Source organism: Delphinapterus leucas, chromosome 6, assembly GCF_059928025.1.
Source record: "Delphinapterus leucas isolate spDelLeu-1000000601 "Yukka" chromosome 6, BTC_Dleu_Yukka2, whole genome shotgun sequence".
NCBI classification, from domain to species: Eukaryota; Metazoa; Chordata; class Mammalia; order Artiodactyla; family Monodontidae; genus Delphinapterus; species Delphinapterus leucas.
The window spans coordinates 106,120,500-106,143,758 of record NC_143134.1 but is presented as its reverse complement, the minus strand read 5'-3'; the positions used below and the strand labels follow the sequence as shown (position 1 = coordinate 106,143,758).

Sequence of the window (23,259 nt, the reverse complement as noted above, 5' to 3'; positions counted from 1 at the left end):
GAGGAGCATGGGCTCTAGGCATGCAGGCTTCAGTAGTTGTGGCTCACGGGCTTGGTAGTTGTGGCTCACGGGCCCTAGAGCATAGGCTCAGTAGTTGTGGCGCATGGGCTTAGTTGCTCCGCGGCATGTGGGATCCTTCTGGACCAGGGCTCGAACTCGCGTCCCCTGCATTGACAGGCAGATTCCCAACCACTGTGCCACGAGGGAAGCCCTCAATTAGCTTTTGCTACATAAAAAACAAGCTCCAAACTTTGTGGCTTGAAATGATACTTTTGCACATTGGTGATTTGGGGTTGGACAGTTTTTCTGTTCTTGACTGGACTCACTTATGCATCTGTATGGGCTGGGGGCTGGTTGGCCCAGGATAGCCTCAGCCAGGACGGTGCCCTTCTGCCTCACATGGTCCCTCAGCCTCTGGTGGGCTAGCCTGGGCCTGATCTCACGGCGGCTGAGCAGGCTCACAAAAGACACTGGGTCACTTCCATCAAAGCAAATCTCAAGGCCAGTCCAGGTTGAAGGGGTGGGGGAAAAGATCCATCTCTTTATGTGAGAAGCTTCAAAGTGACATTGCAAAGGGGCACTGATACAGGAAAACAAATAAGTGAGACTCTAGCAAATAATCTACCATACTATCTGATTTACTATTAGTACCCAGTCCTATGGAAAAGGTAGGGACGATATTAATGCTATTATTTTTCAAGAGTCAAAACTGAGGCTTAAAGAAGCTGAATCAGTTTAACTAACACCACATGGTTAATACTATCAGGGCCAGAATTTTAAGCCTGGGTTTACTTTTATGACTTTAACCCCATTACCGGTAACGTTGACTAGGCTCTGGGTTATGTAGAGTGTTGATTCCATGTCTTCAACAGGAACTTAAATAAAATGTGACTCAGTGCTAAAGAGATCAGAACTTCTTGGGTGTAGAGTAAGATTTGGCACTGCTAGATCATTTGGTGGGGGGAATAAAAATCCTGAATTTGGAGTTGTTCTATCAAGAAGCAAATTTTTATAAATAAATAAGCAAATAAAATTGTTTTGCACTGACATTTGGGAAAATCTCTTTATCTTCTTCAAGATAGCATACGTGCCAACTATTTAAGGTACTGACTCTTCTTGGCAGGGGGTGATTGGAAAATTTAAATCTGTTTACTAATGACAAGAAAGAACATCTTGCATTTAAATATTTGCACATTTTGTTTAACTCAGATCCAATTCATAAGATTGTCCTTTTTATAAGCAAGTGTTTTCCATCATCCTGACAACATCGCACTGTGGTAGGTAGAAGGCGGGTACCAACAAGAAAAAGTCATTAGATCACCAGAAAGCCATAGAAAAGATTAAGCAAATGCTTATTTGCTATAGAGACGGCCCATTGAAAATACAAAAGACATTTCTTTCATCTGCCCTTTTCTTTTTAATCTAAATTTAGCGATTGGCTGCTTTATTTTCTTCTTCTTGAAGGACAAACATCCCAACATTTGAAGTTTCATAATCACATAAATAACAACACTGAGAGGCAGATACTTACCTGTTTATTTTGCTGATACCTGATCTTTTTCCAGATTTAAAGGATCTTAAAAATTTCATATTTAGCTCCTTCCCTCTCAGCTCTATATAGAGATTGTATGACAACCATTTCTGATATGTAAATATTTTTGAGAGCCATCATTTAAAGGAGAAAGAGCCTGGGCTTTGGATCCAAACAGTCCTGAGCTTGAATTTCAGCTTCACCAATAACCATCACCTTGGGTAGATCCACTTCTTTAAGCCTTACACCCACCATCTGGAAACCGGGTTCATATATCTTCCTACGGCATAGTCATGAGAGTTAAGACTTAAATGACAAAGCACTGTGCTTGGCACATAGTGAGCACAAGACAATGTTAATCTCCTGCGTTGAAGGGTTCTGAACCTAGGGCGAGAACGGTGTCCTTGACTGTATCTCAACTTCTTTAATAAAAGGGCTGTTAAGAAAGGTAGTAGGTATGGTTCAGGTGTTTCCTAGCACCTTGAAGATCATAGGATGGGAGGCTTCACTGCTGAATTGCAGTATTATTTTCATTGTGGATTTCACGGCTTCAACATCTGTGAGCTGAGACTAATGTATCAACTCACAGAGTTCAAAAACTAGACTCTGCAGGTTTCTCACAATCAGCTGTGAATTATTCCTCCTCCTCATTCCCTTTATAAAACCAAGTTCCTTACATTTGATATTGTTTCCTCAACCAGTGCTGAAATCACAAACTTAACTATTTAAAAAAAAGAAGAAACATTGACTGAATGCTTTAATATCTTAATTTTCAGCCTGGTATGTTTTACTATATAATGTTTTAATGCATTAAAATTATCTAATTAGAAAAAAAAAGAGTAAAGATAAATGGCAAAGCCTGATGCTACACTCGCGATTCAAAAAGGTCAAAGACCGGGGCTTCCCTGGTGGCGCAGTGGTTGAGAATCTGCCTGCAATGCAGGGGACATGGGTTCGAGCCCCGGTCTGGGAAGATCCCACATTGCCGCGGAGCAACTAGGCCCGTGAGCCACAACTACTGAGCCTGCGCGACTGGAGCCTGTGCCCCGCAACAAGAGAGGCCGTGACAGTGAGAGGCCCGTGCACCGTGATTAAGAGTGGCCCCCGCTTGCCACAACTAGAGAAAGCCCTCGCACAGAAACGAAGACCCAACACAGCCAAAAATAAATAAATAAATATTAAAGGCAAAGAAGAAAGGGGAAATTGTAGATAGAGTAAGGATCTAGTTTAAAAAAAAAAAAAAGGTCAAAGACCGACTCTCTGAATGACCCTATCTAGATTGTATAATACGGTTTGAATAAGCTGTGAGAAATCTGTTACAGAATAGTGAGAAAAGCACAATACTAGTAAGCTCTTATTTTTGATTGTGGTAAGAACACTTAACCGGAGATCTACCCTCTTAACATGTTTTTGATTGTGGTAAGAATCCTTAACCGGAGATCTACCCTCTTAACATGTTTTTGATTGTGGTAAGAACTCTTAACCGGAGATCTACCCTCTTAACATGTTTTTGATTGTGGTAAGAATCCTTAACCGGAGATCTACCCTCTTAACATGTTTTTGATTGTGGTAAGAACTCTTAACCGGAGATCTACCCTCTTAACATGTTTTCACGTGCACAATAGAGTAATGTCAACCAGAGGCATAATGCTGCACAGCAGACCTCTAGAACTTAATCATCTTGCAAACTGAAACTTTATACCCCTAGGGGAAGGAGTATGTGCTTATCTGTTTGCAACAGGGTCAGACAATGGTTCTTGTTAGAAAGGGACATATGAGTGGGATTTTGAAGGATGAATAGGAGATTTTTAGAGGGAGAGGAGCAATCTCAGGAAGAAGAAACAGAGGAACAGCAAGTGTAGAGGCCGGGGGTGAGAAACAACACGGGGTGCTCTCGGAGGAGAAGTATGCTGTCAGAGCAGGAAGCCCAGAGTGGGTGGGGCAGGAGGTGCGCAGCAGGGCAGGAGGAAGGGCCAAGATGCGGCCTCAGAGACACGCAAGGCTTGAGATAGCCGTGACTTTCTTTCTTGAATTATTTTCATCAAAACTAACTTTCCATGCATTGTCAAGACAGTCATTGCCTCACTTTTCTGTTTCATTATTTGGATAGAGAAGTTACCAATTGCCTAATTAAAAAACCATAGAGGCTAAGTCAGTGTTTTTCAAGTGAAGCAAGTGTGTTTCTCCAACCCATGATGATGATGATGGTAATAATACTATAGTCACAACCATTTATCATATAACCACTACATTGCAGGCTATGTGCTAGATGCTCCACATGCATTATTTCCTTTAATGTTTGAAAAAACAGAAACCCTACAAGATAATTGTCATCATCCCTACTTACAGCATAGCAAACAGGAAATTGAGGTTCCGAAAGACAAAATAAGGTCAGTTGGCCAGTATGCACCTGAACGTACGCTCACGGATCTGGAAGGCTACAAGCCCTCTTTCTGCTCAGCCCTTGGCACTGGCCCTGACCTCTGAAACCCCTCTGTCCTCTGCCTATCACAGGCTTGGACGCCCCCAGCCAGATCGAAGTGAAAGACGTTACGGACACCACTGCTCTGATCACCTGGTCCAAGCCCCTGGCCGAGATCGACAGCATTGAGCTCACATACGGGATCAAAGATGTGCCAGGCGACCGAACCAGCATCGACCTCACACACGAGGAGAACCAGTACTCCATCGGGAACCTGAAGCCAGACACTGAGTACGAGGTTTCCCTCATCTCCCACAGGGCCGACATGTCTAGCAGCCCCGCGAGAGAAACCTTCACAACAGGTAACGGGCCTCCCCCTGCTAACAGCCCCAGAAGAGGAAAGATTGCCAGACTCCCATCCCCACTACATGTCGGGGTGTCTTCCAGGCTCCTTTTACAGTGGAAACAATGGAAAGGGGATTTTCATTCCTTTAAGTTTTATTTTAAAATACTGTAGCAATTGATTGATTAATATTACCCCAAATAACCTTCTAAGGCAAAAGAAAATTTTTGCCTACATAGAAGATTCTGGTCTGAGATTCTCAGACATTTTGGTTAAAACAAAATTTAAATAAATATTTTAATAATAAAATGCAGTATATGGAAAACATAAATGACAAAGATGCCTTCTAACCTCTTAGCCTACAGCACTATCTTAAAAGTACCAAAGTGTCAATCATTCATTCACTAAATAGTTTTTCAGAGCTCGGTAAGCTCCGTATGAGTTATTAAAAATCCAGTGATGAATACAACAAACCTATTCTTACAGTCACAGAGCTTATTTGCAAGTTTCTGTACAGTTTTTATTAAGCACGAAATCGGTGGAAAACGTGAATGATTGAGGTAACATGTGCTTTAATAATGAGGAAAGTGTCAAGTATGTAGTATTTGTTTAGATGTGTGCATTAGCTATTGAACCAGAGAAGTGTGTGGGCAATCCTGTCATTTCTCTCCAATGGCAGGCACCTTTCATGTCTCACCTTGAACTGTCAAGGACTCCCTCTCTCCTGGTGCCTGGTGTTCTCGATACCAATGCCCCTTCCTCTCCCAAACAGGCCTGGATGCGCCCAGAAATCTCCGCCGCATCTCCCAGACAGACAACAGCATCACCCTGGAGTGGAGGAACGTCAAGGCGTCCGCCGACAGTTACAGAATTAAGTACGCACCCATCTCCGGAGGTGACCATGCTGAGGTAGAAGTCCCCAGGAGGCAACAAACCACAACCAAAACTACACTCACAGGTGAGGTCCGCATCCCTGACCCAACTGGCCCTGGGTTGCAACCCTCCAGAGAGTGAATAAAAACGGTTCCCAGCTACCCATCCCACTTGGGCATCAGTGAGTCAGGCTGTGAAACAGTCCAGACATTGAGACATCGTAGCCTTCAGGGACTAGTTCAGGGCCATTTTTATGGCCTTCTGAAAGTCTGTCCAGTTTTGGGCTGAATCTCAACCTGCATGTTCTCTCTTAGGTCTGAGGCCAGGAACCGAATATGGTATTGGAGTGTCTGCCGTGAAGGGGGACAAGGAGAGTGACCCAGCCACCATCAATGCGGCCACAGGTGAGGTCCGCCTGGATTCCCACCTCCACGGGACTACCATCAGCAGACACAACAGGGCCCAGGAGGCAGGAAACCTACTTAAAAAGAAACAGTAGATGCCCAGAGGGAGGTGGGGCTTCTAGAATCATGCAGCCCAGATGCCCACATTCCAAAGTAGCATAAGCACTCCCCACGTGAATGATCCTAACGCTACTCTCTACGCAGGAAGGGGGACAGGATATTTTCCAAAAAATTGGAACCAGACTTTATAAGAGATCTACAAACTTTTGAAAGTTGGCAACTGATTCAATTTTTTATAAACCACTGACTAATCAAAACACATCTGGGGGCTTTTCTCTTAGCAAACACTTAACTTGTATTGCATACCCTCATCACATAAATTATAAGTGGCAGGAGCGTAGTTTAAGGCAATCTTTGCTCTTACGTATTGCATCCTGCAGCTCCAGCCTCTGAGGGAGGATGCTGAGGGGCTACATGATTTGAGGCCACTGATTCTTTCTGCAAGTTTGTTTGTTTTTTCTGGAAAATTTGTAAAGAAAGAAAACTCTTCCCTTTACCTCTCCACCAGCCTCCTGCTTATCTCCACCCCCCTCCGGACTGTGATGATAAGGGTGGCTGGTGTGGGGAGATCATTATGTAGGATGCAATGTTGAGCACTTATACATATTCTTTTTTATCTTTCATTTGGAGGTAAGTGTAGATTCACATGCAGTGTAAGAAAGAATACAGAGAGATCTGTACCCTTTGTCTAGTTCCCCCCATTGGTAAAATTCGTGTAACTGCAGAACACTATCACAACCAGGAAACTGACATTGATACAGTCTATCAACTTTATTCAGATTTCACTCAGCTGTGTGTGTGTGTGTGTGTGTGTATTTAGTTCTATGTTATCACTTGTAGATTTTGGAAGCTACCACTTGTTATCACTTGTAGATTTTGGAATCTACCACTACAGTCAGACACCAAATAGTTCCAATCCCAAGGATCGCTCTTGCTACACTTTTCTATAGCCAAGGCAACTCCCACCCTCCCCTTCACCTTAATCCTTGGCAATCACTGATCTAGGCTTCATCCAATTTTGTTATTTCAAGAATGCTACATAAAAGGACTCATACAATATGCAACCTTTAGAGATTGGCTTTTTCGCTAAGAATAATTCTCTTGAGATCCATCCAAATTGTGTCTTGTGTCAGAAAGTCTAAATAATCAGTTCCTTTTAAAGGCATTTAATTGAGTATCACTTCATGGTATGGATATATCACTATATTATTTTTAATCTTTCAAAAACTCAGTGAGGTACCGTACAATAATAGCATCTCACAAAGGTGAATACTGAGACTCAGACAGCTGAGTCACCTGAAGCCACACAGCGCTACGGCAGACCTAGGACTGTAGCCCACAACCAGCTTTCAGCCCCAGAAGCAGTCCTGCCCTGAAGCCTGAAGGGTGTTCAACTCTCTGTTTTCCTCCCAGACCTGGACGCGCCCAGGGACCTTCGGGTTTCTGAACCTACGGAGACCAGCTTGACCCTGCTCTGGCAGACGCCACTGGCCAAGTGTGACCGTTACCGCCTAAACTACAGTCTTCCCTCGGGCCAGCCAGTGGAGGTGCAGCTCCCCAGAGGCACCACCTCCTACGTCCTGAAAGGCCTGGAACCTGGGCAGGAATACACCATCCTCCTCACAGCAGAGAAGGGCAGGCACAAGAGCAAGCCTGCACGGGTACAGGCATCCACAGGTGAGGTCAGCCTCTGAGCTCTCGCCGCACCCTCTGTTGATTCTGAGGTTGCAGACCCATCAGCCAGATTGTCTTCAAATGAGAAGACCAGATGGGAAGGCGTGGGGATGTCTCTACTCATGACTGCTCTAAATCCCATTTGCAAGAGTTACTTACCTATCTTTTCCTCTTGTCAACTCATCAACAGCAAAGTTCCCTAGCTGGGCAAGCAAAGTGGTTTTTAAATATTTCCTCCTAGGAGAACTTAAAGCATCAAAGTTTGTGTTTGTCTTTGGTTCTTTTCTTTTTTTTAATTTTGTGCATTTCACAGAATCTTTTAAATTTTTCTCATTTTCCTCCCTCTTTAGCACAATTAATTAACTTTTCATTTTATTTCTTTTCAAGATGACCAAGATGTTGGGAATAATTCCTTGTTTTTTCCCCATTAATTGTTTTTATTCCAGGTCTTTTGCTTTCCTCTCAGGTTACCTGAAACATTGCACACGGTCCTTTGAGCCTTCCACGGTGGACTTCTCATTTTCTCTTGGTCATTAAGAGGTGAACTTTGTTTTTCCATGACAGCTTAATCCTGACCTCCAGTATCCCTTCTAGCCCAAGTATCCTGTTCTTTGTACCTGCTTCCATATTTTCTCAATGGCTGAATTGAGGAAAAAAATCAGTTCTTCCTATATGAAAATATACACATTTAACTTTGGCCCCCAAATATTCAAGAGTTTCAGGGGAAAATTGTTAATTCTTCAGGGTCTGACGAGTAATAGTCTTTAGTTTCAATTCAATAAGTAAGTACGTACTGAGAACCCACTGAATATATTGTAGTATGCTGATATTTGAGGGGAAAAATGGTTTATGTACTTAGCACTGCTATTCTGACTCATGTGCACTTACAGTCCCTGGGGGAAGACCAGATGGATGTTAGACAGCACTCAAGCAAGGAAAGGGAGTGACTGGGCAGCATTCAGCCAAGGAAAGGGAGTGACTGGGCAGCACTCAGCCAAGGAAAGGGAGTGAATGGGGGAGTCAGGAGTAGCCAGGGACGGTATCTTGGCAGAGATGCTATTCCAGCTGAGTCTCCATAAGCAGAAAATGTGTTGCACTGACGGGCATATTTGGAAATGCCTTGAAGCGTCTTTGTCATTTATGGATACTTTCACATGCGTATAACTGAAATCTCAAATAACAGTCACTTAAGCAAGATACAAGTTGGTTTCCTCTCTCATAAAGTAAGTCTGCGGTTAGGTGGTTCAGGGATGGCACAGCAGTTCCAAATTATCGGGGATCTGGGCTCCTTCTAGCTTCTGTTTCACTAGTCTTAGTTCTTGGCTTCCATTCTCAAAGTCACCTCCATGTCACAATACGGCTACTTCAGTACAGCCTTCACATTTGTGTTCTAGGCAGCACGAAGAAGGAAGAGCCAAAACCAAAAAAAAAAAGTACCTTCTAGATGAGAGTCTTTCTGGAAACCTCACCAATGACTTCTACTTGATTTCACTGGCCGCTTCTAGCTATAAGTAAGTCTAGGAAAGGTAGTCTGCTGGTGGAGCATGTTGCTGCCCACATAAAATTGTGGTAGTTTGTAAGGAAGAGAGAGAGAAGGGGTATTTAGTAGACAAAGAGCAGCCTCTTCAGAAAGTCTAAAGTGAGCTCAGGTGCTCAATTCTGTTGACTCTGTGCATGGACTGCTTCCCACGCAGCTATGAGATGACCATCAAGGATGCGTGGCGGTGGGGGGTGGGTAGCTTGATCATAGATGAGGGGGGAGGGGAGAATAAATTGGGAAGAAATAAATCTACGGTAGAGATTTCAATGGTTCAGCCTTATAAACATGAGTTTGTTATAAGATGAGAAGGGACCACAAATGAATCAGAGAAACAAGAGAGGGAATTTCTTCTTCTCTTCCCTCCTCCTCTCCCTCCCTCCCTCTCTCTCTCTCCCTCTCTCTTCACTTTTCCCTGAGTTTTACAAATGCTAGATTAAAGAGAGTTTCCTATCTCCACTCAATCATCTTACCCTCTGGCTATAGCCACTTTATCCCCTATCTCCAGCAGGGAATCCCCAGGCTTTAGCCGCTCAGGGAGATGAAAGCTTTGAAGTGAATCACAGGCTGGAATTACTTTGTCTCTAACTAAGAGCCCAGTTTTGGCATCCCAAGGGCTCAGTGGTTTCTTTTCCCCAGCCGTGCCTCCTTAACACTGTTTCAAAGAAATCACGTTGCATATTTAAAGACATTCTTCATTACAGGAAAAATGTGCAAAGTCCCTTTTATGGGCTCTTCCCCCATTGTCTCTAGAATATTTCTCTCTATGGCTTTCTCCATAGATTTTATTTTATTAAAAGTGAGGTGGACATTTCTCTCCATCTCCTGAAGTCTATCTTCCCAATAAATATCTCCTACAATATCCTCCCAGTAAATATCTCCTTCATCTACTCAGTCAGTAATGCACTACAACCATGCTCCGTGCTAGGTCCCGGGGATACTACAGCCATGAAGACAAGTCTGTGCTTCCAAGGAGGTAACTATCTAGTAAACAGACACCTTCACTTGCTGTAACTAGGCAAGCAGGACTATGCTGTGGAAGGCGTAAAGAAGCAGAAGTCCAGGCATCCGGCCTTGGTAAACACATGGGGAGAAAAAAGAAACAGGAAAAGTGGGAGCGCTTAGAGGAAGGTACCATGTGGTTATGAGTCCTGAAATGTCAAAGGGTTGTAGGTTCAAAGGTCAGAAGAAAGGGATTCCCAGCTCTGCATTACTCGATTCTGAATAGCGGAAGTCTGCAAAGTGTCGCTCATTGTCTGTGGGTTTTACAGAGAAGATGTGAAATTGGCTGCCCCAAAGCATTCTTCCCAGAGAATTCCAGGGCTCTAGTCGTGGCATTGAGCCAAAACGCAAGCCTTTTCCTTGATGCAGCACCAAGTTAAGTTAAAAGTATGCCTTACCTAGATGCCCATCACACCCGAAATACAATGCAAAGACCCTATCACAGGCTACACAGCCCTACGGAGTCTGGTCCTTCCCATCTCTCTGACCTCACTCCCACTACTTGTCCCCTTGCTCATTTCACTGTGGTCACCCTGGCCTTCTCGCTGTTCCTTAAGCATGCCAAGCCTGCTCCTACCTTAGGGCCTTTGCACATGCTACTCCTGCTGCCTTGATACCACTCTTCTCCCAGTTCTACACCCAGCACCTCCCTCATTTCATTCAGCTCAAGTCTCATCTCAACAGACCTCTCTGTCAACCAGTCTAAAACGGTGCCCTATCCTGATTTACCCCTTCATGCTGCTCCAGAGTTCCTCATGACACTTGCCTGACGTCACTCACTCGTTGGTTTACTTACCTATGGCCTGCCTCCTACTTCTAGCCAGAAAGGACTCTGTCTCCTTCATCCAGCGCTGCAGCCCCAGTACCTTGAACACAGACAAACACGTGGCAGATGCCTCATGAGCATCTGGGGACTCCAGCTCCTCCAGAGGCAGTATTTCCACTGAATCTTCTGGTCTTTTTCTTTCACCTCTGTATCAAAGGCCCAAATTCTCTCTCTTAAGGATTAAGGGAAGGGAAGTCATTCTCCTGGAGTCTTTAATTAAGCTTACTCTGGATAAAAATGGAAGGAAAGAAAGAAGGAAGGATGGGGGGAATGAGAAAGGGACGGAGGGGGGAGAAAGGAAGGAAAGAAAGAAAAAAGGTACTATCCCTGTTAGCATTGAACAAAATGAGTCTGTGCCAGGCATCTCCCCCTCTGGCCCCATATTTGTATTCTCATAAACTCAACAACACCCTGCTTGAAGTGGAGGCCATGATTTTCTTTGAGCAGTAAGGGCCATAAAGCAGGGAGGATATGCAGAAACCCAAGGCCAATAAAGCATCCTCCCACACCGCCTAAGACTTGACAGTGATACCCCAGTAATTCTCAAGGGTTTGGGAAGCAGAGAGGTGGAATTTTGTTTTTAGCCACAGCTGCAAGTAATAGAAAACATTCTGCTCTAATTTTCCATTTTGATTTTCTCATGGAGCAAACTGAAATTCAGTCAAATATCTCTCCATCCAACAAGTATTTATTTCTTACCTGCCATGGGTCAGGCAGCGCTGGTATAGAGAACAGAAACACACAACCCCTCCACTCAGGAAATGATACACATTGCAGTGAGAATGAGAGAACCAAAACCAAAATTATAGGAACATAACTAGTCTGCTTAGAGGAAGGTGTGGGAAGCTACAGGAGCACAGAGGCAGATACCCATCCCAGACCTGAGCAAAGTGAAGGCAGCATATCAGAGAAGGCTTTTTGGAAGAGGTGATACTTCGCTGAATCCTAAAAAAGGAAAATGAGTTGGGCAAGCAGAGAAGGGAGTCACGACATTTCCAGCTGGAGGAACGGTATGTGAGAAGCTCAAAGGCATGAGAAACTTCATGTTAGTGAAACACCAGCCATACAGTCCTGCTGTATGATGGAGCTGGGGATAATAGGGTACAAGGTTACAGACATTATCAGTACCATCTACAAAGGGTAGTGAATATCATGCCGAGGGGCTTGGGTTTCATTCTTGACAGTGTGAAGAGTCACCAGAAAGTTTTAAGGCAGGCAAGGCTTTTAATTTCACTTAACTTTACAAGATGAGATCCAAGCAATTTAATCTACCCTTAGGGGTCCTGAGGCTTGAATTTGGCCATCCCGCTGCTGTTGGAGAATCACTCTCTCTCCCATCGGTGAGCACTAAAAGTGCATTCCTCAGTCAGCACTTGGTAATTACCATCTACAAGATGGTGGAAATCTAAAGATTTAAAGTTGGCACAGCCAGAAATTCCCCCAGGCCAGCTGGTCAACTCACCATGAGCACAGAAATGGGATTTTGAAATTCTGATTTCCCAGGCCCACTGACATTGTTCAGAGGGTAGATGCCAGTGCACAGCTGGAAGAAAAAGACAACAGCCTTTTCATAAAGAAAGGCCAAGAAATTCACTATGGAACTATACAACGGAAACACTGGGCTTCTGGGGCAGTAAGCCCACAAGTGTGTCATTTGCTGTTGAAATGCAGAGTCCGCATTGATGAGAAGCCTCTGGTCTCGATCTCGACTGTTGTCTGTTGTATTTTTATTCACGTTTTTCCCTCTCTTTTCATAATTCTTACCTGCCTCCTTTTAATTTATCTACCGATTTTATTAATTGAAGTTACACCTTTTACTTATCTGTCTAGCATTTGTTTAGTGAAGGGTTTTGGGTCGGGCACGAAAAGCACCCACCCAGCAGTGGTCACGGTCACAGCACTAAATATAACTGATTTTTTTTTTCTTGATCTGCCTAGCCCCCTCCCCCCCAACACACACACAAAAAGTGGAAGAATAGCCAAAAATTTTGGTGGAAGTATCATCACCATGACTATTACCATTTACTGAGCAACATGACATTTTATGAAAATTAGTCTATCCACTGTAAGAAGAGATGAAGCAGGATGTGAAGGACATTGTATAAAGTATCCGTGGCATATAAAAAAGCTGATTTAAAGAAAACAGTGGTTCTCATGAGGAAGAGACATTTTCTAATGTGGATCTCCTCCTCTCTCCAACCATCTTTACTACAACAGCTTAATAGACAATCTGTAACCCCTCCATAACCCCTCCCTCCCCCAGTTAGGTAATTCTCCCCACATCTCTTGCAGCCTGGTACCTGAAATCTCTTTCATGGAAAAAAATATGCTTTATGTCATAAGTAGAGAAAGAACTTAAAAGGCGAGGAAACACTGACTTAATTCACACAAGGGGGGGGTCAACTATCAATGTCAGCTAGGTTCTTGACAAGAAGTTTTGACAGCAGCAGGAGAAAAAAAATAAGAAAGTGGGATAAAAAGGAGAGTTTATGGGCCACAGAGTTCATTTCCTTAACTTTACAGTTTGGCTTAGATTGGTTTTTGTCTGATGTCTCTTCATGCATGAGGGCATAAATATTTGAAAAGGACACACTCCTGAGTTTAGTTGTGCTAAAATCCCAAGGTCAAGGAGATAATTGCTACAACTGGAGCACTGCTCCTGGCCTCACAAGGGCCACTGGGTTAAAAGATAGCTGATCTTTTCCCCTTTCTTTCCCCACAAGTAGATACATCACTTGGAGCTTGGGGTCCTCTTTTTCTCACCTAGACCATGTTTGTGTGGTTAAGAACTGCTATGGGGTCTTGGATAAGGGCTCCAGGACACAGATTTGGGTTGAATGAGGAATCTGTAGAATGAAGGTCAAGGTCAGGTATGGCAAACATTTTCTGAAAGGGCCAGACAGTATTTTAGACTTTTCAGGCCATATGGTCTCGGTCTCGACTCCTCTACTGCACCACTGCAGCACATAAGCAGCCATCAGCAATGTGTAATTGTGCAGGCACGGCTGAGCTCCAATGAGATTTTACTTATGACATCAAAATTTGAATTTCATATACTTTCATCTGTCATGAAGTATTCTTCTTTGGATTTTTCCAACCATTTAAAAATTTAAAAACTGTTGTCAGCTCACTTATTACCAAGAGAGGCAGCAGGCTGGATTTGACCCTCAGATCATAGTTGGCAGACCGCTGTTCTAGATCCAACAAGATTTGAAGGAGTGTCAGCTTTGCCAAAATGGAACAATTAGGAAGAACCTTCCCCAGAACGTAGAAAAGTCTGAATCAAACAGATTCTTGAAAAGAAACATTTTCCCCTCTGAAAGGATATCTTCTATCCAACTGCAAGCTAAGGTTTTCAAGCGAGACGTCTGCTTTAATGGACAGATAGGACTGATTTGGAATGAGCAGCCAATGTGAGGCATACAGAGAGAAACAATTTGTTCACCTAAATGAGCTCAAGGCAGTTCTTACTCTGTTGTTTAGAGGATCTGTTTCCAGAGAAAATCCTTTCTTCCTAGGTGATGCAAAGTCCATTTAGGCTCAGCCTGGGCAAATTATCACCTTGAAGGCATATGCATTCAGACAAGTGAATGTTCTGTGTTTGCTCATTCTAGAGATGAATAAAGACGGCAAGTTTTAACTGAGCTTAATAAGCTGTTTCCCAGGGCCTCAGTCTTTCTTTCTATCCAATGAGGGACAGCTCTGCAAAGACTCAGTGACTTCCTCTGGACAGTCTTACTTGTACTGTGTTAATTTATCTCTGATCTTTCTGAAGTGGTTTACGTAAACTGATTTGAGCCCCAGAAACTGACAAAAATCCCAACATAAAGAGACTAAAACATGCCTTCCAGGAGAGATTGAGGAAGCACGGAAAGGAAGAGAATCTAAGAGGAGGCAATTTCCTCAAAACACAGAAGGCTGGACGGCTCAGGCCAAGGATCCCAAGCGTAGCCGAAGGCTGTTCCTATGATCTCACCTTTAAGATGAGAGCCGCTTTCCAAAGTGGAAACTGCAGCCCAGAGCAGTACTAACACAGACGTGTAGCATTTTCCAAATCCACAGGACACTGCTCAGTAGAAAAACACCGTATTCAAAAGTCAAACCCAAACACACCACAAGGCAAAATAAGTATTCTATTGATTTATCTGTTGGTGTTTTGATGGTGACAGCATGGCTCAGGGATGCAGGTGGCCCTTGGGGCCCCCATGGTCTCGCAGCATTGGCAGCGGGTTTGCCATTTCTGAGTTCCCAGATGGAAAGCATTTCAGGAATGATTTAACTGACCCCGTCTCTGTCATTATTCAGACCACGCCCCTGAAATGGAAAACCTCACCGTGACCGAGGCTGGCTGGGACGGCCTCAAACTCAACTGGACCACAGCTGACCAGGCCTATGAGCATTTTGTCATTCAGGTGCAGGAGGCCAACAGGGTGGAGGCAGCTCAGAACCTCACGGTGCCCGGCAGCCTGCGGGCTGTGGACATCCAGGGCCTCAAGGCCGCCACCCCTTACAGAGTCACCATCTACGGGGTGATCCGGGGCTATAGAACACCAATGCTCTCTGCTGAGGCCTCCACAGGTACCTCTTACCTTTCTGTCTATAGCTTCTGTTTTTCCCAACAGGAACCTGCCCAAGCATAATCAGAGGCAACTCGTTTTTGTTTTTGTTTTGTTTTGTTTTGTTTGCGGTACGCGGGCCTCTCTCACTGTTGTGGCCTCTCCCGTTGCGGAGCACAGGCTCTGGACGCACAGGCTCAGCGGCCATGGCTCACGGGCCCAGCCGCTCCGCGGCACGTGGGATCTTCCCGGACCGGGGCACGAACCCGTGTCCCCTGCATCGGCAGGCGGACTCTCAACCACTTCCCACCAGGGAAGCCCCGCAACTTGTTTCTGAATAGACTTGAGTACCTTAAGTAATAGCACTATGGTGCCTAATGATGGTAAGATATCAAGCCGCACAACTCCTGGGGTAGCTTTCTCACTGCACCCCATGTGAACCACAGCCTCTGGGGCTGTGCATAGCCCAGCCTGGGGACTATACACACAGCCCCAATGGCAGGGACCTTTGGCTTCACAAACAGGGCTCCCTCCTGGTGAGGGATGTTAAGGCATTATATTTAGAAGGAAAAAATAATAATAATCTCTTTGTCTGCCGGAGGCTAGGGCAATTCCTTAATGAAATAAGATCACAAATGTTTTCCTACGCCTCACCCCCTTGGCTCTATTTCTCAAATTTAGGAAGCTGCATGGTTATCTAAAGAAAGTCACATTTAAAAAAAAAAAAAAAAGTAATATAAAGTCTATTCTTTTGTTAAGGAGTCCCTGGATCTTGGTGTGTGATTTGATCGTTAAACTAGTTCTTTTTTAAAATATTTTATCTTTTTTATTTGCATTTGCTATCTCAACATTTGCCCATTCGTTTTTTTTTTTATCTTTATTGGAGTATAATTGCTTTACTATGGTGTGTTAGTTTCTGCTTTATAACAAAGTGAATCAGTTATACATATACATATGTTCCCATATCTCCTCCCTCTTGCATCTCCCTCCCTCCCACCCTCCCTATCCCACCCCTCCAGGCGGTCTCAAAGCACCGAGCTGATCTCCCTGGTTTTTTGTCCTTCTCCAGGAGAAGCTCCCCATTTGGGAGAGGTCACGGTGTCCGAGGTGGGCTGGGATGCCCTAAAACTCCACTGGACAGCTCCGGAAGGAGCCTACGAGCAGTTTCTCATTCAGGTGCAGGAAACTGACACAGAGGAGGCAGCCCAAAACCTCACTGTCCCGGGAGGACTGAGGTCCGTGGACCTGCCTGGGCTCAAGGCAGACACTCACTATAGCGTCACCATCCGCGGGGTGACTCGGGACTTCAGCACAACCCCTCTCTCTGTTGAAGTCTTGACAGGTATTCTAGGCTACTTCATTAATTTGTTTCCTCCCACTGTCTCTGCTCAGGAGGCATCAACACTCTTCCCTCCTCTAAACTGGGTTCAGCCCCTACCCCAGTGGGAAATACCGGTGAATCATCCCTGCTTCCATACAAAGGTCCTGTCCCTTATTTGGCCGAGTCCTAGTCCTAGCATGGCAGCCAATTCCAGGGAAAGTTCCACCTACTCTTCTTTTATATAAGTTGAGGTGACTTTTCTTTTAAAGCAAGTTTCAGTCGTAATAGCTAAGAAGTTGGAAAGCACACTCTGCGAGTGGGGAAAAAATAAACGTTGATCTGAACTCATTTTAAGAACGCATCAGAGGACTCCCCAAAGCACCATTTGTATGGCAAGAATGGAAGTTGTGAACAATTCTGAGAACTATGTTTCATTTCCAAAGGCTGACTAGAAAAGCCCTGGCTTTAGTGCCAACAGAGTGTCCTCAACACCGGCTGTAAATCACGCATCTGCAATCAACACTCACCAAACAACTCACCCCAACCTCAGCCAAAATGCCATCTTGCCTGAATCCCAGCATGCAACTGCCTTTTTTAGTAACTCAGCAACTCTGTCTTCTTATGCAGAGGAGGTTCCAGATCTGGGGAACCTCACCGTGACTGAGGTTAGCTGGGATGCCCTCAGACTGGACTGGACCAGGCCAGATGGGATCTATGAGCAGTTTGTCATTGAGATCCAGGAGGCTGACCAGACCCAAGAAGCTCACAGTCTCACGGTTCCTGGCAGCCTGTGCTCTGTGGAAATCCCAGGCCTCAGGGCTGGTACCCCTTATACAATTACCCTGCGCGGCGAGGTCAGGGGCCGCAGCACTCAGCCCCTTGCTGTGGAGGTCATCACAGGTATACGACCCTCCTCCCAGACCAGGGACCTGATTGTGTCAGCCAATTCATTGGAATAGAGAAAATTCCCCATGTATCAGGGCCCTCTCTCAAAGCTGTTGGCAGGCAGCGTGAACACAAGCTCTAACTCCGGAGGGTGCGGGTTGGAATTCCACCTTTCTGGCCAAATATTCTTGGGTATCTCATTGTACACCTCTGAGCCTTCATTTCTCACCTTCAAATCAGAGATAATACTCCTACCTCAGAACACTGTCTTGAGCAGTAAATGAGATAATGAACAAAAGTACATAGCAAAGCACCCCTCCTGTAGTAAATTTTGAATGCCAAATAGCTAAATTTATCAGATAGCAACATATCATAATATAAATAGCATAAACAGTAGGGCTGTGACACAAGAATAAGGTCAGAACTTTCTAGAGAAATCTTATCATAAGTGGCCTCAGAGTCACTTACTGCCATCCATCTGGTAGTCAGACCTCCACAGAATAACCTTTGAAATGATCTACCATCTTGATCTGCCAAGTCTCTCTCTCCTTAACAGACCCTCAAGGCAGGGCTATTTCTAAGAAAGGACAGTCACGTTTGACTTCAAAGTTTTTGATTCAGTTTGGAGAGGAAAAACAATTCATCTCAGTTTGTCCCCTGAAGATGTGCAACTCCATCTGTTATAGAAAACTCTGTGCTGGTCATGCGGTTTCTAGAAACAACTTTTAAAAAAGTCATGGGAAAATGAGCCTGATTTGGGGGAACAGGGTTTTTATGCTGGGCCCTAAGCCCATGCCCTTCTCTACACATACTGTGTTTTGAAAATGCCGCCCAAATAACCTAATCAAATGAATTGTTTTCCTTGCTCATACATACCAAATAAACCTGGCCCTTGCTAGAAACTACACACAGTTCCCCAAATAAGAGAAGTAATGTTGCAATACACCTAAACTGGCCAGATTATCCATGGCCTGTGTTTCCCAGAATATTGTCAAACCAAACGAGCAAAAGGGGCCTTTGAGACACGCGGGATCTGGGAGCAGGGTGCTAATGATCCACATCTGTAGTTCGTAAACGTTTTGTAAACGTTTTGTTTTTAGCAGCAAATTCCTTTTGCACGTGAAATCTTACAAGGAGCCCCACTATATGACAGATAAATGAACAGCTATTCTTGGTGAGCTGGGAAGGAGGAGAGGGCTGCCCACACTCGCCTCGTGCACTGAATCCTGGAATATCTCATACTCTTTCTGGGGGAAATCTTCCAGATATTTTCTTTTCTGACTTCAAATCCATGGCCACTTCAGCCTTAAAAAGAGAGGCTGGGAGATTGCACTTAACCCTGAGTAGCATTCCACTAAGTAGTGAGTGTTTCCATATCCGGAACCCAAACTTTCTAAATCAGCAATGACTACATTAAATTTCCTTCCTACCTTGTAGAAAAATGAATACTGGGCCCTGCTCTGCACCATTTGCTGAGCAAAACATAATCACTTTTAATGAAGAGTAGGCACAAACGGCCTTGTTTGTGATGCAGACATTCTTCAATCAGACACAAAGTGCTATCAGGAGAAGCGGGGAGGGAAAATGCAAAGCCAAGAATCCAGTACAGTACGGAAACTTTGATCTCTGAAGGATTAGAAAAGTCCAAAGATAAAACATCGGACTTGTCCAAACCTGATTCAGCACATGCTTTATACACCCCGTCAGACAGCCTGTGGCCAACAATGAGATGATCTCTCCAAAGTCCAGTAATGAGACGAAGCAGGTAATTCTCTCCCACGTGACCAAGAAGTTCCAAGGAGAAACATCGAAACAGTGATACACAGCTCTGCATTCTCGGAGCCAACCAACTGAGGATAGAAAATACTAGGGAAAAAAATTCCAGGAAGCTCCAAAAGGCAAAACTTGAATTTGCCATGTGCTGGTAACTACACACATAGCATTTACATTGCATTAGGTATTATAAGTAATCTAGAGATGATTTTTTAAAGTATACAGGAGGATGTGCATAGGTGATATGCAAATACTACACCATTTTATATGCATCCTCAGCTTGTTATCTATGGGGGTCCTGGAACCCATCCCCCAAGGGTACCAAGGAACAGCTGTGTGTCTGTTAGGCTGCCACTTACCAGGTCCTCACTATGTATCAGGTGTGACGTCAGGTATGTGTCAGGTATAAACTCAGAGGTTTATAAATATTATCATCCAATCATCACACATTCCAATGAAATGGTACTGTCAGCTCCAATTGAAGATGAGGGGCACAAGGCTCAGAGATGACCCGGGTGACATGCCCAAGATTACGCAGCTAGCAAACATCGGTGCTGGAGTTCTAACCAAGGCCCATCTGCCTCCAGAGCCTGTACTTTTAACCAACTCCTACTTCTCTTACCCTGACCCACAATCCCACATTTTTCATGGGCCTTTAGGGTGCTAGTCACGCATGATCCTCAGAGACCTCCCAGCAGTGGGTTGTCAGCGGTCGTGACGGCATTGCCATCTCAAGGAAGAACAGTGTAGATGTTCCCCTTTCTGACCATCTTCAACTCCTGAAGAAAGCTGTGGCCAGATTACTGCAGTTCAAACAGGAAACTCCCCGAGACCAAGAATGACCACACACACAAACACAAGAAAATCTCTTGCCCCTTTCTTTCTTCCCTAGAGCTGGGCTGTGGGACGTTTGGTTTCTTCGCTTTCTGTTTGCAGCACTGACAAATTCCTCTCTGTCCTCCTTCAGCGGAGCTCCCCCAGCTGGGACACTTAGCCGTGACCGAGGCTGGCTGGGACGGCCTCAAACTCAACTGGACCACAGCTGACCAGGCCTATGAGCATTTTGTCATTCAGGTGCAGGAGGCCAACAGGGTGGAGGCAGCTCAGAACCTCACGGTGCCCGGCAGCCTGCGGGCTGTGGACATCCAGGGCCTCAAGGCCGCCACCCCTTACAGAGTCACCATCTACGGGGTGATCCGGGGCTATAGAACACCAATGCTCTCTGCTGAGGCCTCCACAGGTACCTTCCTCTCCCTGTCCATGATGCTTTCTCTCCAAGAGGCGTGTGGGGAGCCAGCTTCTGTCCATATCTAAATCCTTCCCACGTGCCCATCGGCTACTGAACTTGCATGCTCACACACCTCCCTATGGGCTGCGCCTTGTTCCAGATGCTCTGACCTCTCACGAATGAACGCGCAGATGCTACCTTTTCTGACCTCTAGCCTCTCCCAGACCTTACCTATCCAATCCTGTAACTACATCTCTTCTAAAGGATGGCTTTCCATTTCACGAGACAGCCCGATGGTCTTAACTCTTTTCTCCGGTGCTTGGCTGTAACTAAAAGCCGACCCTTCCGATGTGTGAGTTCTGGTGGAGCACAGATTATTTACCTTAGAGAGTCTTTTTGCTAGTTGCAAATTGGTGCTTTACTATCCCAGATCCCTCAAGGGTATGGGCATGTGGTTCTTGCATTTAAAAGAAATGTTTTAATTTAAATGTTTCTTTAAAATGCACTGAGTATAATACCGAGAACTGAATTACCCTCCTCCTCCGGGCAATTCTCTCAGATACTCAAGTCACTGTTAGAACATCAAATTAGCAAATAGCTAGACCAAAAAAGAAAGAAAACAAAAAAATCACACAATTATGACTGGAGACAGTACCAAAGAACAAGCCATTCATTAGCAGAAGTACACACAGCAGCATTTGAAACAAAGAATGTCCCGGGCTATGAATGTCAAAGATCTGATGCCCTTTTTGTTCTTTTAATCGAGAGGTGCTCCCTGGACTGTTGGCCTTTGCATGGCACACTCCCAGCCCGGACCCAGGAGGGTGCATTACAGCTTACTCATCACTCTGCCCCAGTGACAGGGCATCATTCAGTGTTTCCCTGCAGCCTGCTCAAGAGCCCAGCCCTCCCCAGCACTGGTTTCCATGTTTCATCTTCCCATGTGCCTCCATTGGTGTGAAACTGAACAGACGCTGTCAGGTTTGGTTTTGCATATGCCTGCCCCATTTTCCTATAATTATTGCAACTAAACTTTTCTGCAGACCTGTGTGTCCTAGTGGATTCTAGCAAAAGCTCTGCATTTTAGCCTCAATCATTTCAGTAACTCTCGCTGAGATAAACACACAGCACAGACAACTGCTGCATGAATGGTGACCCTGAAATGCCTAAAAATTGCAGCTGAGGCTGCCCTGGATGGACTCAGGGCTCTTTTATCTAACATCCATAAACAATCCCTTCTCAGAAGGCAAAGAAATCACCCGCCACTTTTGATCTTTCCTGAAGATCTTGCGGTTTGGGTGTTCTTAGTATTTTTATAGGTTTTTTTTTTTTCTTTATAATGATAGCAACATTCTTGCTCCTGACAAGTTGGTCTGTGGGGAAGAAGGGCCATAATTCCATCTGACCTGTGTTTCACCAGATCTCTTGGGACGGGAAGTCTTTCTCCTGCCTTGCTAGAGAGACAATAATAGCTTTTCAAATCTTGCTTCTGCCTGCCTTCTGCACATTTTATTCCTGTTGCTTGGAAAACCACTGGTAGGATCATCTCTGAGACAAAATGTTACTTCTTGGCCAAACAGGGTTGCCTGATGGCCTTGTCCTGGCTCAGCTCTCTTGGTTGGCAATGCAATACTAGCTTTCTTGGCCCATGTAGAAGCAGTTAAGAAAAGACAAGCTATTTTCACAGAATATGAGAACAGCTGGCCCTTGTCAGAAGTAAGATGAAAATACCAAGATTTACATTGACAAATTGCCAATTCCCTTTAAGTCACAAAATCAGAAGCCTCAAGGTACCACCTTGGGAGGGTAATGGCGTCAGAATTATTTAGTCGTCATCTGAACAGATGGGAGCTCCCTCAAAGCAAAGGATGTCTGCTGGCTGCAGCCAAGTACTTGTGGTCTCCTGAGTGCAATTTAAGAGACTAGAAGCCGCCAGCGCTCGTATCTTTTGACCGATGGCCAGCATCCCTGAGGTGTGGCTCCCAGAAGCATCTGGGCTTCGACAGAACAGGTCCTGCTGCCGTCACTGGGCATGTCTCCTCATACACGCCAGATCTCGGCCAGGCCCTGATCTCGTGTGGCAGCTCCAGAGCGGGGAAATCTAATTGCCATACCTTCCTTTTTGTATTTTTCTTTTAATAAATCCCCTTTTTCTCTCCCATTGGCACTGATTGGTAACATCTGTTCATGTCACCCTAAGCCTGTGAACTATCGGATCTTTCTAGCTGGCTATGGTTCTGTTAACAACTGCAGTCTTAAAACCCAGACGCAATGATTAACTCAGATTTATTTGTTTCTTCTCTCCTACCCCTCCTTTTTCAGCCGGAGAACCTGAAATCGGAAACTTAAATGTTTCCGACATCACTCCTGAGAGCTTCAATCTCTCCTGGACGGCTACCGATGGGGCCTTCAAGACCTTTACCATTGAAATTATTGATTCCAATAGGTTCCTGGAAACGATGGAATATAACATCTCTGGTGCTGAACGAACTGCTCACATCTCAGGGCTCCGCCCTAATAATGATTTTATTGTCTGCCTCTCTGGACTCGCTCCCAGCATCCGGACCAAAACCATCAGTGCCGCGGCCACCACAGGTACATGCACGTTCGCCCGCTCCCAACACCCTCTCTCCAGAGTCTTTTTTGCAGGGCAAAGCCACTCCTTCCTGCCCACTGGAGCACAGGCCACAGGGCACTAACTGTTCCGTGACACTAGGCTGGAGCTATTTAACATAACTCTCTTCCAGCAGCAGCCCAAATGGTGACTTTCCTAATTTGTCCCTGACCAGGACATTTGCAGCAGAAAATGTAGTTTGGTCCAGGC

At 45.0% G+C, this 23,259-nt stretch overlaps 1 protein-coding gene across 6 annotated transcripts in view; it reads left to right on the top strand.

The window, feature by feature from the left end:
• The window catches only part of TNC (tenascin C), a 93,777-nt gene that overhangs the window by 35,407 nt on the left and 35,111 nt on the right, over positions 1 to 23,259 (top strand). For 4 of the 6 annotated variants that reach the window (XM_089913663.1, XM_022578915.3, XM_089913662.1 and 1 more), the window contains 9 exons: positions 4,046 to 4,315; positions 5,069 to 5,254; positions 5,484 to 5,573; positions 7,047 to 7,310; positions 14,978 to 15,250; positions 16,298 to 16,570; positions 17,177 to 17,449; positions 20,175 to 20,447; positions 22,758 to 23,030. In XM_089913663.1, the coding sequence (XP_089769789.1) occupies positions 4,046 to 4,315; positions 5,069 to 5,254; positions 5,484 to 5,573; positions 7,047 to 7,310; positions 14,978 to 15,250; positions 16,298 to 16,570; positions 17,177 to 17,449; positions 20,175 to 20,447; positions 22,758 to 23,030 (2,175 nt within the window). The remainder of the gene's footprint in view (positions 1 to 4,045; positions 4,316 to 5,068; positions 5,255 to 5,483; positions 5,574 to 7,046; positions 7,311 to 14,977; positions 15,251 to 16,297; positions 16,571 to 17,176; positions 17,450 to 20,174; positions 20,448 to 22,757; positions 23,031 to 23,259) is intronic. The other 2 variants (XM_022578918.2, XM_022578919.3) reach the window with 1 other exon arrangement.